The sequence below is a fragment of the Montipora capricornis genome, chromosome 7 (assembly GCF_036669925.1).
Source record: "Montipora capricornis isolate CH-2021 chromosome 7, ASM3666992v2, whole genome shotgun sequence".
Lineage (NCBI taxonomy): Eukaryota > Metazoa > Cnidaria > Anthozoa > Scleractinia > Acroporidae > Montipora > Montipora capricornis.
In genome coordinates, this window is record NC_090889.1 from 31,356,034 (window position 1) to 31,375,946 (window position 19,913).

Here is a 19,913-nt window from a genome sequence, read left to right on the forward strand (position 1 = left end):
ACGTTTTTCACGTGGTCCACTCACGCGCCTTGCGAGGATCGAGTTCTTACTTGATTGTTAAAGAGGAGACCAAGACAGATTAAATCTGAAAATACTAAAAAAAAAAAAAAAAATTACTCCTTAAACCTCTCCACCCAAACTGCGCAACTTCAATATTCAAAGAGCTATTGCCATCCTTATGGAAATACTACAGTTTATTTTGTCCTCATACATGATTCCAACAAGAAACTGTAGTATTTAGAAGGACTCAATCTACACAACTGTGGCCAGTAAAGGCAATGTTATGGTACCGTATGAAATACCAATGATTTGCTTAACAAGATGCACTCTTTTATGTGACGTAAAAGGTTACCATGGCAAAAAAGAGCCATCTAAAAACACCCTATATTTAGTCTCTGAATGCTTGTATCTCAAAAACGAACTCGGTGACCCCCATTCATTTTTTAATTGGTGGAAAGTAATTAGGAGGCTAAGATGAAACAACTTTCTGCAAAGTTAAAATAAAATTCTCTGGAGCGGATTCATAGCTACCTTTACAATTAGAAAAATTTAAGGTGGCTCTAATCCGCTCTAGAGAATTTGTTGTAACTTTGCGGAGAGTTTCATCTTAGCCTGCTAATCACTTTTCAGCGATTAAAAAATGACGGTCATCGAGTTCGTTTTTGAGTAAAAATAGGGTGTTTTTAGATGGCTTTCCTGTTGCTAAGGTGACCAATTACGTCATAACAACCAGTGCCTCTTGTTAAACTACGAATGGTATTTTACAAGATACCATAACATTACCCTCACATGAAACAATGTTGTTGTAGAGTCAATCATTCAAATAACACATTTCTTTGAAATTGCCAAAACTCTTTTTGACTCACCTTAATAGCTAAAACCAGTTTCAACAATTCCAAAGGAATGTCTTATGATAAGAAGGATTGACTCTACCACACTGTTTCACGTAACGGAAATTTATGGTATCACTTTAAACACCAATTGTAGCTTACCAAGCTACAATTAATATTATGACGTAATAGGTTACCATAACAACCAAAAAGCAATCGAAAAACATCCTATACTTTGCCTTTAAGCGCTTCTATCTCAAAAACGAACTGAGTGACCTCCAAGAGTGATTAGCAGAATTAACGTAAAACCAAGAGCCAAGATTAAACCAATCTCTAGAGTGGATTAAGAGCCACCTTAACATTTTCCAATTTCGAAGGTAGCTCGAATCTGCTCCGGAGCAGATCTTTTTAACTTGGCAGAGAGTTTTATCTACGCCTGGTATTCACTTTCCGCCAATACAAATTAGGAGTCACCGAGTTCATTATTGAGAACTAAGCGCTTAAAGACGAAAAATAGAGTTCATTTAGATGGCTCTTTTGTTTGTATGGCAATCTATTACGTCACGTTTGTGACGCATCTTGTAAAGCAATTATTGGTGTTGTTTATGGTACCATAACATTGACGTAACTGAAACATTTGCGTAGATTCAGTCCATATAAATAGTACAGTTCCTAGAAAGTGTTGAAACTGGTTTACACGACAGAGCAAAAACGAGACAGAACAGATTAAAAAATGCTGATAATTTTTGAAAAGAAAGAGCTACTTTTCATGTGTTCTGTGAAGGAATCATGGATGCCTTACTGCGCAGATAGGAACTCGCTCTTTCTTGGCAACAATGATTGAATCCGTTCCGTTTTTGTTCCGTGGCGTTAACGCACCTTTATGGTCTCCTCAAGAATAGTTGCAGTTGCCATGTTATAGTACAAGCCTTTTTACCTGAACAGTGATAAAGTGAGAGCATCCCAAGGAATCTGTCCTTCTGCCAAGAAAATCTTTAAATTGCATGGAGCGCTCTCTCGATCCGAGTCGTTGAACTCATGCTGTTTAATGAACATCATAGGAACAAAAGATCAAAATTTGCAATTAATTAATGAACAGTAATTCATAAATTAATTATAATTAATCCTGATAACCATAATAATAACAGTAATTATAATAGTGATAATAACACGAATCGTATATTAACAACAACAACAACAACATCGTTGAGGTTACCTGGCCGAGTACAACTGGGGCCCGTTTCTTAACCCTTTGACCTCAGATGTGACGAGTATGTTAATTCTCCTCACAATCTCAAGGAAATGTCAGTCAGACAGGTATTGAGAATGAAGATCATTATCAGCTTAAGAGGTGTGATTCTGATATACTGTAACACCAAATTCTTATGAATACCCAACAAAGAAATCTACGGTACTAGTTAGGAGAACGAACGCTTTGATCTTGGGAATAAATGGTTAGAGGCCCCGATACGTTTCGGGTGTCACCTTAAGAAGGGAGAGATTTTAAGCAATCAACTTTCCCGGGCGCACCATTTTGTACAACTCTGACGTGTTACGGTCATGCTATCGTTCTGACACACAGAGATTTTGCATAATTACAATAGGGCAACCATAACATCTCACGATTATTTAAGATGGCGACGTCCAAAAAAACTTTGAAATTCATTTCTTTCCGAGACAAACCCTTTCTTATCTGTTGGAGTGGAGGCCCCGCTAAATTGTTGAGATAGACAACAACCAAATTCTCGAGAAGAAGAGTTTCCGCAACGTGCCACGGCGCTGATCACTACACCAACACACACATCTTATTGTCCCAAAAATATCCTCTACTTCTTCACCATCTGATGTAATATACCAAACTAAGTGTACTTGAGTGTATTTACTAAAACGGAAGCTCTGCTGTGAGTTTTAAATTTCCTTATTTGCTTAACTCTTACCTTGATGTTCCAACCCAGTGGGCCAAACTTCTTTCTTTCCTGAATTATTGCATGGAAGAAGCAAATGCCAAAGACCAATTTACGCCACGTAACACCGAGAGCTGGAAAAAGAATATCACATCAATTTACCAGTAATTGAATGAAGAACTATTAATTCTATACGGAATCAAACTCGGGTTAATTAAACATAACACGTGTCTTGTGGGGGGGAGGGGGGGAAGGGGGCGGAGGGGGGGAGGGGGGGAAGGGGGGGTGGGCGAGAGTGTCGATTGTATTTTTTGGAACTCATGGAGAATTTCCTTCTTACTCATCGAGCTTGAAAAAAAAAAAAAGGTCTTTCTCTAGGGTTTCACAAAAACAGGTTGCCTATTTCAGGCATTTGAAGCTAAACATTTTGAAAGAGATTGAATTGCGAGCGAGCATTGAGGCGAGGAGAAACTTGGGGGGGGGGGGGGAGGGGGTCTCTCTGCCCCAGTCTTAAATCGCTTTCTCGCTCCTTCGCACCATTTTGCGAAAAGTTTTGCCACCTCCCACAACCTGAAACAGGCTATAAAAGTAACAACTCAATGGCGTGGCAAGAACGAGGAAAAGTGAAACTAGAATGAGCAAATCAACTAGGATAACCAGAAGGAAAATAACTCACTGTGATTCTCGAATGTGTCAGCGCTGAGTTCACCAAAAGCTCTTTTAGCGTTGGCCCTGAGTCCCTTGGGCGGTTCATTCGTCACTTTAACACTGTTCTGTAAAACCGTCACAGGAAAAGACTTGGTTGGCATGGAGCTCAGAAACAGCCGGAAGTCTTCGTGTACTTCCGCTTCCGGGCTGGAAATGTGCTTGATGAGCGTTTCCATTGCCAACATCCAGGAAGCAGCGAGATGGCAGTTCTAGAAAAAGAAATAAAGAGAAAATGAAAACTAAGAAATCCCTATTACTTATGTTATAATCAAAATGAACATTCTAGACAACAAGCTGACAAACTATTTATGCACGAGCACTGCATAAAATTACTCGCTTGTGTTACAGGCAATAGAGAGGAGAGGAGGAAAAAAAAGCGCTTAGGAACGAGGAGCCTCTAAAACGCCTCTTTCCCCGTATTCGCCATCTTGAAGAATGCCGGGTGTTGTGAGACACTGGGAACAATCTTGTTACCAGAACGAACGAACCGGAAGAATATCTGCGTAAATGACTGATCAAAAGATCTCGTCAAGATAGTAAACGGGTGTGAAACTTAAATGCCTTTTTTTGTGTTATTTTCTGTGGGGAGGATTACGACCAAAATGAAGGCATTTGTTAGCTTCTGTTTGCTAATAGGCCACTTCAGAAAATACCATAATACTCTTTGTTTGTCCCCCCAAATTTTGCATAAGCAATTGACCATTTTCACATTCCCCATAATACACTTTGTTTGCCCCCCAAATTTTGCATAAACCATTGTTTTCTAATGCCCTTGGGACACTGCATATTCCCAAGAGTGTTTGAATTCAATGGTTTATGCAAAATTTGGGGGGCAAACAAAGTGTATTATGGGGAATGTGAAAATGGTTAATGTTTCCAGTTTCTCTTGGGACTTACAATTGTGCCAAGAGAAAAGAAAAACAATGCTTATGAAAAATTTGGGGGCGGGGGGCGGGGGGGGGGGGGGGGGGGCAAACAAAGAGTATTATGGTATTTTCCGAAGTGGCCTATAGCATGCGTGGCCCTCGCACATCCCTGAACAAATTCGCCTATAACTTTTATTCACTAATTCTTACCTGAAGGAAGACCCAGTCTCCTGTTTTAGTTGCATTGGCGATCATTTTCTCGGCCACAGGCCCCTGACCTTGACCCAACGAGATGGCCTGTATCCTATTGACGCAAAGCAAAACCGTTGCTTAGCAGAACTGAAATTTGCATAAAGTAAACCAAACAAACAAACAAACTAACTAACTAACTAACTAACAAAACTGATTATTTGTGCCGGGGGGAGGGGGGGGGGGGAGGGGGAGTGGGGAAGAGAGAACTTATCATGGGATTAGACTTGGAGGGACCCGAGACTACTGATTCGAAGCAGCACCTTTCGTATCCTGAGTTTCGGACACCTTTCCTCAAAAGCCCTTATTCGCGCAGTGGGCCATATTGGCCATAGACAATAGATTTTGTACCCTGAGCCTCGAGTTGAAATGTTTAGAAACGAGTTTCAGCGGGGCAAAAAAAACGTTTTCAATCCCTCGGGACTCAACATCACTGCTGCAGTTGAAATTGGACAAGTCAGTAAAGTTCCTAATCGTCAACGCTTTATTAAGTCTCACCTTTCGCTGTAGCTCATTTCTCGGGCGAATCTCAAGAAGGCGTTCATGGGATCCGACCCAGTTGATAAGATGAAGATAAGAGGCGTGGTGGGTCCCACATCAGCATACAGTGTGTTGAGGTCGATTGACGGACTCTCCACAAACGTCTTGCCAAGATTTTCGCACACAAAATCGACAGAGGCGAAGACGACCTGTGCGTGAATATAATTTGAACTTTAGATAGGTGTTAGATACGACCCTATAGCAACAAAGACAATCAATAGAGCGTTTTCACTCACGTGATCAGTGACCTTGTTTTTCCACCGAAACACAGGAAAACGTTTGCATAATAGACCTCAATTCCCAGAGGATTAGTTGGGTACACCAACATGGCCGCCCTTTTATTGTTTGGAACACCAACATGGCCGCCGTGACATCACGTGAAAACACTCTACAAACCAATCAAAGGCAAGCGCATCCACCCGGCTCCGAGCGCGGAAAAATACGGAGATGTGATTGGTTAAAGTAGCACGCGGTTTGTTAAACTTTCAACGAACCATTTTTCAACAAACCATGTTCAACTTATCAACCAGCCACTGAGCATTGAAAGGCAAAAATCGAAACAGTCACAAAACTGCTTTTTCGGCGCAAGCGCCTTCGCTTACAGGGCAAGAATGGAGTAAGGTTTGGGATTAAAACAAACAACTGAAGATTAGCGTTCTTTCTTCTCTAAACTTCAAGAGGATATCAATATAAAAATCATTTGGTCGGTGAAATAGCTAGGAAAAAATAAATAGACACTACAGTCTCGGTTATAAGTTAGGTATAAGCTACAGTAACATCACCTTTTCTTCTCTAAAAGCCTTCACAAACACGAGGCTCTGGAAGCTTGTCAAACGCTCGCCAAAACTGACTTGCTGATCTTCTCCTTCTTCAGTCGCTTCTGTACTTTCGCTTGTTGCTGTTGTACGGCCATCATCTGAGCTTTCAGAGAGCAATGAAGGGTTTGGGCAAACCTAAGAGATCAAAAACAGAGAATTGGTTATGTATATACGTCCTTCATACTCTGCCCCAAATGGTACAGTATTTCAGTGCCTTAGCCCACATCTTGCGCCAAAACTGCTCGTCTTACTGATCTCACTGATGTTCAGGTGCGCCTCCATTTGGGCAAAAATTCCAGAATTTTCGGTCTAGAATCGATTCGGAATGGAACAGTGTTTTCCGGAACGCTCACTCCGAAAGTTTTGGTCAACTTCTCGAGGTTCTCCATTTGCCGAAATATCGCGGAAATTTTCTGGGGCGCGATTCATTTGGGGAAAAGAATCGGAATTTTCGGTTCAGAATCAAATGGAACAGCAATTTTGGGATCTTTTATTTCGAAATTTTTGGCAACCTCTCGAAGTTGACCATTTTTTTCGAAATGTCGGAAATTACCGGGAATTTTCGGTTCCATTTGACGGCTGGAAATTTCGGAAATTCGAACCGGAATTTTTGTCCAAATGGATCGCACCCCAAGTTATTAAAGCTGCATTATATATGAAAAGCCATATCTTTCTTATACAATCTTTATTCTTTTGGTCTTGAAGTTTTGTCTTGTTGTGTGGTTTGGTCATTATATAGTGAGATTTTATCATTATGCAACGAGGTTTGATGGTTACGTGTCGTGTTTCCATCATGATGTGACGAGGTCTTCTTTTGACCTGCTGTGTTTACATTTTAAGCGGTGAAGTTTATGACGTCGGGTTTCTCCCTTTATGAGATTATAAACACAACACGACAAAAGAAGACCTCAACGCATCATGATGGAAACACAACACGTAACCAGCAGACGCCGTCTCATAATGATAAAACCTCACCACACAACGACAAAACCACACCACATAATGTTGTCACAGTACAGTATGACAAAAGTCCAAAACGTCAAGACAAAACCAAAAAAAAGGTTACATAAGAAAGTTATGGCTTTCCATAATTATTACTTGTCATCACCCTTCATGTACTTTTATTCTCATCACTGTTTTTAAGACACTCTCACCTCCTTTTGCGGGACAAGCTATAACCCTGGACAACAACAGCTAAGACGTTTCCAATTTTCCGAACTAAAACAAGGAAAATAATACCCCCTCCCTCGCCCTACCCAACAAGATGATTTTCAGGAACAAGCACAAATAACCCCTCCGCGTCTTGTCATTGTTTGGGAGCGAGGAAAAAAAGTTGTTGTTTTTTCTTAAATAAAAACAAACGAGTTCAACATCATCTCAACAATGTTGTCAAGGGGCCAGATTGACGAAACCCTCTTAAGTTAAGATGTACCCTAAGTATTGTTTCTCACAATACTCTATAGTTTTGATATCAATAGCCTATTGTTAGAAAAGGATACATCTTGACATGCGAAGGCTTTGTGAATCGAAGCTTTATTCCTTTATTGTTACATATCAGACTCTGAGAAATACATGAGAGCAGCCAAAGCCGGAGGCTTAAACGGCGTATAGTCAGCAAACGTAATGTGAAGAACTTACATGAATAAAAGAAGGCTTTAACTAAAAAATACTTAAACAACTAAATATGACTACTTAATTTAAAAACACACAGGATAATATAATCAATTAAATTGCATAAACAAATTCGGTACTAGGATTGTAGGTTACTTTCCAGGCCATTTTACATATCAGACAAGGCAAAGGAGGGTTTCAGGCTACTTTGCCCGCAGCCACTGAGAGTCATTACTTTGACTGTAACAGTATCGCAAGAAACACCAGCAACTACAGCAACAAACAAATAAACACCATACCTCTATCGATCCTATCTTAACGATGATAGGCTTGCTGACTATCTCTTCCTTCAGGCCACTGAAAGCCGGAAGCGAGTCCTAAAGTTCACAGGCACAAAAATGTTTAGAAGAAGCGAGAAGCCAATAAAGTGTTAAAATAAACATGCATCATTTGGCCACGAGTGTCATGCAAACGAGACGAAAGTAATTTTGGGCCAATCACAGACAGACAACGACGTTACCCAATCACAATTCGCAGCAATGCATGTACCTGGCAAGAGTGCGGGAACAGTAGAGGTACGTCACCGCTATTTTCGTGGTCATGCGGTTGGTCCAGATAGAGAGGCGCTGAATTTTGCGCTCATTTTCATCAGTGATAGCAGACAGACAGTGGAAGAAAACACATCTAAGAAGGTGCGTTTTCCGCAAAAGGCATTAAATTTGGTAGGGCCTAATTGTTACTTTGCCTTCTTTCGCGATTCTTACAGATTAAAACTCTCCTCGTGTTCAACAAGATCGGTTTTTTGAAGATAAACACAAAAAGTTGACGTTTGAATTCGACGTCCTCAGAACGCCACTATCAAGAATAAGTTTCCAATTGTTCTATCTTAATTAATATAGTTTAGAGTTTTTAAGTTTGCATGCGAACATAACCTATTGAAAATCAACTGCAATAAATTGAGGTAAAACCGATGCGCACCTCCAAATCGCAGCAAATGTGCCACGTATGTTCATTTAGCCAAGAAACGTCAGGTTTGGGAGGACGTTCCTGAAAAACAAAAAGGAAAATGTAAGTAAATGGTTGAGTACTCGCATGCAACATAAAGCAGTTGCGGTCACCCCACCCTAGCTGGTACACTAGTGAAGGCACCCTCACCCCCTCTGACTAACTCCTTTGTGTTGCCATCACACTACGCGAGTTCTCAGAATGTCATCCCTCGCACGTCCCTTGAATTCCTTTCACTTTTACCTTATCTAGGCTCCCACTTCCTCTGAGGAAAAAATTCCATTCCCCATCAGAGATGTCTTCTCTCTGCCGCATTATCTCGCCACACAGCATAAACGAAAACACCAACTTGTCCTTCTCAAACAAGCCCCTGAAATGAAGAACAGAAAGATCAAGTCAAGGTCCTCTTGAAACCTGATCTATACAAATATGGCATTCTATTTAATTTGTTATGGGTTGGGTAGTTTGAGGGACATGCAGAGATCCTCAAAATCCTTCCCCCCTCCTCCCTTTATCCAGCTAAACTTACCGAGCCACATTGGTGTACACCGAGCTAGTGCAATTCGTGAGAAGGATCTCAAGCCTCTTGTCCAGGTCATCTGTCTTCTCGCTGTTTTCAATACACGGATTGAACAACTGCCAAAAACAAAGAAACGTTTAAGTCAGAAAAACCACGTTTTAAGTTTTTGCATGATACTCAGAAATATGACCATTTGAAAGACAGATAATGAGTATTATTTTTTTCTCAATGCGCGAGCGAGTTATCTACCAGCCAGGGGTCGGTCCGTATAGCGAAAACCTATGACCTCGGTCTTGAAAATGCTGCCTAACAGCGACTTCCAGTCGTCGAATAGGAGTCAGTGGATAAAATTTCAAATGAAAGCTACTGAGCAGTACTTTCCTACGGTGCTGTTCATTTTGTTGTACAAGGTGTTACTAACATTTGAGTCTGAGGATGAAATCCTTAAGTGTGACCATTCAAATGAAATCTACGTAGGAGTACTTTCCTGTGGTGGTATTTGCATTAAAAAAGATATTGCCCGTAGCTCTTAAATTACTCGTTACCTGTTTGAAGTACTTCAGCGAGTACTGATACATGGTGTCGACTTCAGCCATGCTCGCCACCACAAAGTACATGACAGATCCTCGAGTGGCCACAGGTCGGTACTTTTCACGTGCGGTTGTGATCTTCTCCTCAGTCATCTCCGCCTCTTTTAACCGCGTACTGATTACTCCTGAAGTAACCTGGGAACAAAACAATAGCGTTAGATTTCAATACTCTGGAGTTCAGTTCAAATTTAATATTCCACAAGGATTTAATTTTGGGTGAGCTGTGATAACTGGGTGAAATTCTTTCAACTGGAAGTTCTGAAGAGTGAATGGGTGGGATACAAACTAAAGAAATAGTATCAACTTCTAGGCCGAGTTCCTCGAAGTATAGTTGAAGCTAGCCAATGGTTAAGTGGTATCAAAATCTTTCGTCTGACATGGCATTTAACAATGGTTAGCCATAAGCATACTGAAAACAACCCGGCCCAGCTTGGTAGGGATTAAAAGGCTCAAGAAAAAGCAGAAGTTTCGTTTCATTTCACACCACTCCCCATGGGCAAAGGCTTGGTGTCACCACCGAATGACGTAATTGGCAGTTGAGTTTACAATACGCACATTCTTATCAGCTAATTAGCCAACGTAGACTTGGCACCTCTAAAATGATTTGGTGTTACAGGTCCCGAAGTGACAGGAACCAATTTCGTTCATGGAACAACATAACGACTTTCTTCACATTAACTGACACCCTCCCTCTAATTTGAAGTGGCAAGAGGATGGGGTCCCAGTGTTACACAAGATTGTACCATCACCTTTGACTCATTCAAGGTATTGATGAGCACTTCATCATCCAATATATTTCCCTCTGAAGTGAACAGTAGTTTAAGGATCCTGTCCTCAATAGCCTTCAGCTGGTTTTTGTCGGAGTTGATTCGTACGATTAGCTGATTTCTCTGATCTTCGAGGTCTGGTCTCTCAAGACGTACGACGTCACTACAAAAGACAAGGAAAAAACCATGAATTGCACTGATGACAACGTTGACACTGAAAACGAGGATGACACAATACGAGGATGACACAATATGACTAAGCTGAATGAAATGATGACGGTGATGGTGATGGTGATGATGATGACGATGACGACGACGACGACGACGACGACGGCGATGATGACGATAATGACGTAGACGGCAACAGCTGAATAAGCTGAATGAAATGATTACGATGACGATGATGGTGGTGATGATGATGATGATGATGATGATGACGACGACGATAATGACGAAGATGACGACGATGATCACGATGAAGATAATGACGTAGACGACAACGGCGTAGATGATAATAAACGTTAATAATGGAGCCAATTTACAAACCTTTATAAATTAAAGTTAATGTGACAAGTATGACCTCTGCGAGGGATATTTGACCCAATTCTATTGCCTGTTGTCTGTTAAAGAGCAACCTTGTCTCACGTGAACGTCACATCATACACCTTATTATCCAACCTGCCTTTTCATGACCTCCTAATGGAGTGCTTCATCTCCCACCCCATTACCCCACAAACTGTTGTCTGCTACACTTGTTGTCATGGCTTAGGAACATTAATGATCTAACAATGATGACCTTGATGACAAAAATAACGAAAAATAAACGAAAGTTCAAGAAGAAATGTATCGCCTAGCAAAATCTCCTAGAAACTGATAACTATCATACAGTCAAAAAAAGAAGGAGAAAGAAAGAATAATGAAATTAAGAGAAAGTCATAAACAAAAAGACTGTAGCAAAATTAAAGTGACTTAAAGCCAATTGGGCACGATAACTAGGTAAGCTGGATCCCTCACGCATAATATCCAAAGGAAGACAAGCACACATAATTTTAAGAGCTATCTCAAGTATCGTGGACAGAGCGGTTTTCAAATGAGTGTCCTAAAGCCAAAACCAAAGTAATTACTTTGGCCAATCAAAAAGGACGGAGACAATTCAGTAAACCAATCAAAACTCGAAGTAATTACACGTAGCCGACACAAAGCGCGGGAAAATGTACACGCGCGAGCCACAATTCGTTTTTGTTTCACTTCTGATTGTAAAAGTGGCGCGAGAACTTTTAACCAATCACTGAGTGAAGTACTGCAAAACCAAAGTAATTCACTAATTAGCTTCATAATTTACTTCTATCGGTCCTAGAACAATGCGATGACTACCTAGACACAGACCAAATTACATTTGTTTTAAAAAAGAGCGATCACACGAAACGCTGGCTATGAACATGCCCACACACTGCGTTCTATTGCTTGGATTTAGCAAAAATGAGCAAAAATTTAATGGAAAAATTATCAAAAGTGAAAATTGTAGTAGAGGTATTGTACACAGTTGACCCGCCTAGATTAGATTTACTATTTGCGGGCCAACTGTAAAAAAAGGTAAGAATTGTAATGTTATATTGTGACAATAAAGTTCAAGTTCAAGTTCAAGTACTTTCGACGCTCAATTGCAAACCACTCTATGCAATTCTCTGGATCATGAAATGAAGTTCGTTTTTCCGAATGCACGAAAATTCATAAAATAAATAAAATTATCGTTAATGTACCTTCCTTGCAAAGATTTACGAGGCTGTTTACTGTACCTTAGCAGTTGGTCCTCGAGTCCCGACTTGGTGACAGTAAAGTTGATGATGGTAACCTTAATGCATACTTCAGGAAGGTAGTGAGGGTTGGCAAGCTTGGTTGTCATGTAAAACCTGAAGTGAGAAATATTTCAGGGGCCAGCAGAATATAGTTCACCAAAATACTTAAGTGAAATGAAGAAAAGTAAGGTGGTATTTACATGAGCCAGGGACGAACTCAGACCGCTATGAAATTTTTGCAGCCGCTCACATGAAACCGGGACGAAATGATACGATTTGTCTACTAAATATATGGCTGACCCAAAAGCAAACAGGCTTGAAATTTCTCGACCCGGTCTGAGATTTGTTGCCATTTACATAAGAACGGTACGAATTTCGTCTCGGCCCAGCTATCGAGACGAAGTCAGACCAGTCTAAGTTCATTGTCAGGCCGGTGTCATGTAAACGCATATGAAGAAATGTATGAAGGCCGATGAGAACTCATTCTGAGTTCGTCCCAGTCTCATGTAAATACCCCCTAAGTAAATTTAAAAAAACAAACCAAACAAACAAAACACAAAAATAATACATGGCAAGTGCAGGCAAATACGATTTGAGAGATATGGCAGACGAGTTGAAGAAACAACATAGAACTCACTTGAAATTCTTATCGTAGTCAATATCACTGTCTCCAAGACGAATCAACATACGACCACCCTGGAAAAGAACACAAAGCATGATTGATAGACACTTTACAAGGCTAGGGCCAGCTTCCACACGTCTGCTGAAGAGCAGCGCTAGAGAATACAGACATGTCTGGACATAAGTGCCCCGAGTTCGCCACATTTACCAAGTGTTCAGGTTACACAAAGCTTTCTGTTGCAAGCAAGTTAGGTCAGCTCACAGCTACCACCGCAGCGCACAGGACTGATTCAGAGAACAACGGAGACAAAATAATATACACAGCAACAATGGACACAATCCCAGGGAAACACAATAGCGATGCGTGCATAACAAGCTGCTCTCGTGCATAACAAGTTGCAAAGAGGTCATGTAAAGCTTAATCTCTATCTCACCTGAACAAAAGTCTGCTTCAACAAGATTGGTTCCAATGCCGGGTCCAGGGTCTCTCCGACTTCTTCCAGAAGCACAGGCATACCAATACGAATACAGTTCTCGAGGGTGCGCAGAAAGTTCTGGTCTGTGAGCTTGATCACTTTAAGTCCATTTTTGGCCTCTTTCGCCCTGATCCAGCGATTAGCCTAGTAATTGTTATGGAGAAAAAAAGGAAATTAAAGGCCTTAAAATAACCCTCGGAAGGCCCAATATGATTAATTTGCTGCAAATACCGAAAACTAATTACTAAAAAACAGAAACGTTGGCATGAAATGAAAGGAAATTAGAAGCTGGTTCAATACCAAATAATGACCAGCTTCGAAAGCAACTACATTAACTTAATAAGCATTATATTTCCATGAAAAAAAAAAAAAAACCGAAAAACATCAGCACATTTTTGCTTCGAGGATTACTAAAACGATGATTGCTTGAGACCTTACAAAACAGTCACTTGTTCTTATAACCTTCAAACTGTACTCGAAGTTGTGCGATCTACAGTACCAACCTGGTCTTGGGGATCAATCATCAAAGGCCAACGACGACCACGGGTCACTAAGATGGCGTTCTCAATTGACACCTAAAAAAAGAAAAAAAAAACGATTAGCAAAATACCACCGTACATAACAAAAGGCAATGCCCTAAAAAAGAAGGTACTGTATTTAAGAAGTAGCCGCTCCTTCCTTCCACATGAACCCTTGTTCAAAATCTATCTGGGCTGTTGGCAAAGGAAATGCATGAAGTTCATAGTGCTGTGGAATGGCTTAAGGTGAAAATAGAACTCTCAAAAAAAAGTTATTATTGTATTTCACCTTTGCACTTCTGTGCAAAACCAGTTCAAATGTATAAATGGAAAAAAAAACCACGAACGACAAAGAATTAATTAATGAATATATAAGGGATTGAAAAAGAAAGAAAGAAAAGCAGGAAAGGAAAAAAAAGGAAGGAAGGAAGAATGGAAGGAAGGATAGGAGGAAGGAAAGAAGGAAGGATCGAAGGAGGGAAGGATTGGAGGAAGGAAGGAAGGAAGGAGGGATGGGAGGAAGGAAGGATGGACAGGAGAAAGAAATGAAGGATGGAAGGAAGGAAGGATCGTAGGAGGGAAGGATTGGAGGAAGGAAGGAAGGAGGGATGGGATGGGAGGAAGGAAGGAAGGAAGGATGGGAGAAAGAAATGAAGGATGGAAGGAAGGAAGGATCGTAGGAGGGAAGGACTGGAGGAAGGAAGGAAGGAAGGAGGGATGGGAGGAAGGAAGGAAGGACAGGAGAAAGAAATGAAGGATGGAAGGAAGGAAGGATCGTAGGAGGGAAGGATTGGAGGAAGGAAGGAAGGAAGGAAGGAGGGATGGGAGGAAGGAAGGAAGGACAGGAGAAAGAAATGAAGGATGGAAGGAAGGAAGGATCGTAGGAGGGAAGGATTGGAGGAAGGAAGGAAGGAAGGAGGGATGGGATGGGAGGAAAGAAGGAAGGATGGGAGGAAGGAAGGATGGGAGGAAGGAAGGATCGTAGGAGGGAAGGATTGGAGGAAGGAAGGAAGGAAGGAGCGATGGGATGGGAGGAAGGAAGGAAGGAAGGAAGGAAGGAAGGAAGGATGGGAGAAAGAAACGAAGGATGGAAGGAAGGAAGGATCGTAGGAGGGAAGGATTGGAGAAAGGAAGGAAGGAAGGAGGGATGGGATGGGATGGGATGGGAGGAAGGAAGGAAGGAAGGAAGGATGGGAGGAAGGAAGGATCGAAGGAAGGATTGGAGGATGGAAGGAAGGAAGGAAGGAAGGAAGGAGGGAAGGAAGGAAGGATGGAAGGAAATGATGAATCAATCAGCTCATATTTAATACTAACACAGCATTAGCAAGATAGAAACCTCCACATTTCTAGACAAGTGTCCCTAGGAATTTGCCTGCGACAGAGCAAAGTCGTTTGTCAGTTGCTACAGATTTAATTCAGCTGATTTACAACTGCTAGTCCATGGTTACAATAATGAAGTGTTGTACTTACAGCATCTCTTGGCAGACCGTCCGCATTCCATTGCCTGATCTCAAAAGGATCTGCTAACACATTGATGAGGTTGAAGTCATCAGACACAGGTATCTCCAATTCCTTACAGCGCTGAATCCAGGACGAGACAAGCTCAAGACGGTACAGGCTCGTGAAAGCTCCGAAATACGCCACACAAGCGGCGGCTACAAACACATTGCCGACTACATTGCCAATTTCCAACTCGAAGGCCTGTTGGTGTAAAATAAGACGACAATACAGTATGGTCTTTTAGTAAAGGTAAGGAAAAGTCTGATGGCATTTTAAGCGTGGCCGAGTGTAGGAGGTAAGAACTCAAATCAATGTAAGACGGCTAACAAGAAAAAAAAACAAAAATCTATTTACAAAGGCATTCTTTGCTACAATAGTAGTGTAACCCATTTGCAAAGCATGGTTGATTGCAGAGACAATACACTTGGTTTACAGAGTAAACCACAGGGCCACACTCACGAAAACAGTGTAAAACTGCCAATGTACCTCACGAAGAGTGTTATAGCTACCCGAAATGTAGGAAAGAAAACATTAAACCAATCTACGTTGACGCTGTATCGGTTCCAGCTTTTATATTCTTTTTCATACGACACATTGTGTTTTCTGTTTTTTTTCCTTACCGCTACGTTCTCTGTCCAGCGTTCTTGTTCATCTCCCAGCGCAGTGGTTAATTTGGAAGCCCTCTTCAGCCGAGCTGCGGTCTGAGCTATGTTTTTGGTCAGTGTCTCCTTCTCCGCAATGCTGTGGTCGTAAGCTGCTTGGAGCTCAGCGATCTAAATGGAGAACCAAAACACACTCCAGGCTTTTTAATCAAATGCCAGACCAACCAGAAAGAGAGGAAACTTTTATCAATAAGAGCACATGATAGCTACAAAATGAACCAATAAGAACTCGACACAAATGAGACCACCAGATGTCAAGGACGGGCGAATGCCAGCAGTGAAAACAAGATTGGTCATGAGCTATTTGCAATTGTTCGAGAGCGAATCTTGAGATTGTTTAGTAAAATATAAATTTATTATATGAAGGTTAGGGTGTAATATTCCAGGTATTCTGGAATAGAAGAAGACGAAAAAATCTTTATTGCTCTCAAAATGTTGTATTGCAATAAGATATTGCGAGTTGCGAGTTCTTTTTTGAGATATAAACGTTTAATTACAAAATGTAAGGTGCTTTTTGCTGACTCTTTTGTTGCCATGGTAACCTATAACGTCATGTCGATGAATGCAACTTGTTAAGCAATTATTGGTGTTTCATATGAAAACCATAACTTTGCCGTAACGTGACACAGTTAGGTAGATTCAATCCTTCCCAATGCTGCAGCTTCAGTGTTGAAAGTGTTGAAAACTGCTTTAAGCATCCTTAGCCAATAAAACTATTGTTTCGTGGCACTGTCATGGTCGTTGTCGCTTTTTAAACTCTCTGACTACTTCCAGCCTTGCCTTAAGGCATAGTCTACAAGAAAATATATGAAAAAACACACCTTCGCTTCAACAGCGGCCAAGCTATCTTGCTTTTGTTTCAGAGTTGCCATAACTGCGTCCAGTTCCACTTGTGCTGCTGCGAGTCTAAGGACAAAATATATTGCTCTTTAGAGAATTCTGCCAATAGTTCTCTCGAGAAAGGGGCTTCGAATTTGTTTTGCGAGTTTGAGCAAGACAGTAATTGAGCACATTTTACTTAACAATGTGTTCATTATGGTTTAGTGAACGTAGAGCTCAGAATGCATACGGGACACTTAGAGAGCACTACAGAGAAATGCTAAGGTAATTTAGGTAAGTTGCACACGAGCCGCTGCGGACTCACAGAGCCGGAGCTTATTCCGGATTCTGGAGCGTGAAACAACTCAGAGTATAGCACCCATTTATACACCTCTGTGGAGAGACACAGTGTGGAGCGAAATTCCTTGCCCAAGAAAAGAATCACGGTGACAGAAGGGTGGACTTCATGTACCCCATGAACAGAGTTACCCCATAGCTTGCTCAATAGAGGGCTAGATGTTACTGAAATGGAATGGTGCATTAGCCGGTGATAATTAATAAAAAGGATATAATCTCTTACCTCTTTTTCTTTGGCTCAACAGTACGGAATACTCTGGCGTATAAATCCATTGCACGAACCCACATCACCATTGAGCGGCAAGCCTGAAAGAAAGGAATAATGTACCTAATATTACAATAAAAGAGAAGGAATAAAATTATATAAGGCAACCTAGGCCTGTTTATCAATATTGTTCTTGTAATCTTAACGACTGAATTGTGAAGGGTACGGCCGGACGAGTTTGTCCCAATAGCATAGATATTCCGCGCTTCCTAAGACAACTGACAAACGGTCCACGAATGGTCACAGAGCACAGTACATCTGTCAGCCATGCCCTGCTTGTTCAATGGTTGGAGAAATTTACCTTAGTAGATAAGTCCCTATCTAGAGTATAAGAATTAATATACGCCACGTTTTGGACCTTGACCAAGTTTGTCGTTCACGATTTACTTCAATGTCCTCAGAGTGTCCATATTCCAAGTTACGTGAGTAAATACTGAAATCTTTGCACACATTGAAACTGTTGGATAGTGACTTATCACGGAACAAAAAGTTATCCAGTCTCTGAACAAGCGGGACCAGATGTAAATAGCTATGCGTCCGGATTTTGCAAAGATTGAATTCCTGAAACAGACAAGAGCACCGCACGAGAATAAGAAAAAGCCGGAAGAAAATGTACCTTTGAAACTTTTTCCACATTCTCAGGTGTAAACTTGGGGTTGTCGATGTATTTCTTCAACTTCTTCAACATGGTATCAGGAATGTTATCCTGGAGAAAGAAAAAAGTTTGACATAACGTGAGAATGGGATAAGAAGGTAAATCAGCATACCTCTTCAATTCACTCAACAAAAGCAATGTCTTACCTGGGGTTACTATACGACCAAAAAAAAAACAATTTTTTTTTTCTTTTGGATTTCAAAGCAACGTTAACCAAACACTGAATGACCCAAGTTTTAAGCCTTGATTCTCAAGACAACTGTTTATTTTAACTGGAATTTTCCTAATGGTATCCTTTACTATTCACCTGCGAGCCACCTCGACTCCAGTGAATAGTTGTTAATGACACGCTGAAAACTTAAACTAGTGAGTAAATGACGTCACTTTTCCCTAATTCCAACCCTCTGAGGTCCAATCGGTCAGTTTGGAACGTGTGTAATGACGGACCGTGAAATTTAAAACTTACACTCAAAGTAAATAGCTTTTGGGATAAAAATCAAACCTTCTAATTTTGCCAGTCAAGTGTTGAGCAATCACACTTTCAAAATCTTAAGAAAAAAGGGAGATGATTTTTTTTAAATCGAGGTAACACTTACTTACATTAAAACTTCTCCAAACCAGAATAGCATCAAGCTAAGTCTCACTGTTAATATAGGGCCGCTTGGTCGAAGCCTGGTCAGCACTAACCGTTGGTTAACAGGTACCAAAACCCCAAGCATTGAGTTCCATGATATTGAACACTGGTTAGCGCTAACCATGCTTCGAGCAAAGCGGGCCAGGTTGCACTGTGAACCTTAACTTAAATAAGGCTGCTTGCATTCCTTGAAAATCCTGTCACCAACCTTGTTGTACTCCATGAGCTTGGACAAAAACTTGGCATCACCCAAGATGCTTTTCGCCGTTGCCCAGTCAGGCCTAGTTGAAACCAAGAGGGGACACGACAAGCCAATCATGAGATAAGATAAGACGTAAGATAATTGTTTACCCACGTATCGCCTATAGGAGCATCTAGCAGTCATTCCAATGTGCACATTAAATTATCAATAAACAAAAATATATCAATCAAAATAAAAATAAACACGTAATGTGCATATAAGCTAACCAGTGATTAGTAAAGTTACAAGACAAAAAAGTTAAGAAAGATGTGTTTAACTCGAAATACAATAAGATGAGTTCAGGTGATTAACTTCTGAAATTAACAGAGTTCCCCCAATACCAAACTTTAAACCGCGGACCACGTAATTTTCACTTGAGTGAATCAAGTATGTAAAGTTTGCTCATTTTCGAATAAAGAATTAAGAAGGCAAGAGCAATAAAGAATACCATTTATCTACTATTAGTATCACCCAACTAGTGGACTAATGCAAATCCTTCATTTTGATTGGCTACGCTACTAGAAGAATATTAGCAATAGTCCTCTAGTAGCGAAAAGCGTGACGTTTTCTTTCGCTTTATTCCCAATTAAATATTTCTTTAACTTGCATTTGCTAACTTATTATTTGCCTTTTCTGTCCGACTAGTTGGGTGATACTAAAACAATTAGACCCTTCGCCCTTAAGGGCCACGGGGCAATAGCCCATTCGGCTTCGCCTCATGGGCTATTGACCCGTAGCCCTTGCGGGCTACGGGTCTAATTGTTAAGTATTAGTTATTCATTTCTTGAAAGTTCTGGATGAAAGGATTTTTGAAAACAGTCCACCTTTGACTTTAGTTACATAAGGGGCCCGTTGATGTTAGTAAAAATTCTCCCTCCCAGTACTACATTAGAAAATAAACGAAACAGCTGTGAGAATATCTATGTTGATTTTGGCGATTAAAGGGCTACACGTGTTACTT

The 19,913-nt window shown here is 40.8% G+C and overlaps 1 protein-coding gene across 1 annotated transcript in view; it reads right to left on the reverse strand.

Moving 5' to 3' along the window:
* LOC138056915 (dynein axonemal heavy chain 6-like) overlaps positions 1 to 19,913 on the reverse strand; it is a 94,440-nt gene that overhangs the window by 6,959 nt on the left and 67,568 nt on the right. Inside the window, 22 exon segments of the mRNA XM_068902865.1 lie at positions 1,781 to 1,871; positions 2,768 to 2,868; positions 3,411 to 3,651; positions 4,519 to 4,612; positions 5,056 to 5,246; positions 5,880 to 6,050; positions 7,826 to 7,903; positions 8,505 to 8,573; positions 8,775 to 8,901; positions 9,061 to 9,167; positions 9,597 to 9,776; positions 10,391 to 10,571; positions 12,205 to 12,318; positions 12,842 to 12,900; positions 13,260 to 13,445; positions 13,805 to 13,876; positions 15,290 to 15,520; positions 15,940 to 16,092; positions 16,803 to 16,887; positions 17,381 to 17,463; positions 18,039 to 18,128; positions 18,920 to 18,992. Of these exon segments, the coding sequence (XP_068758966.1) occupies positions 1,781 to 1,871; positions 2,768 to 2,868; positions 3,411 to 3,651; positions 4,519 to 4,612; positions 5,056 to 5,246; positions 5,880 to 6,050; positions 7,826 to 7,903; positions 8,505 to 8,573; positions 8,775 to 8,901; positions 9,061 to 9,167; positions 9,597 to 9,776; positions 10,391 to 10,571; positions 12,205 to 12,318; positions 12,842 to 12,900; positions 13,260 to 13,445; positions 13,805 to 13,876; positions 15,290 to 15,520; positions 15,940 to 16,092; positions 16,803 to 16,887; positions 17,381 to 17,463; positions 18,039 to 18,128; positions 18,920 to 18,992 (2,777 nt within the window).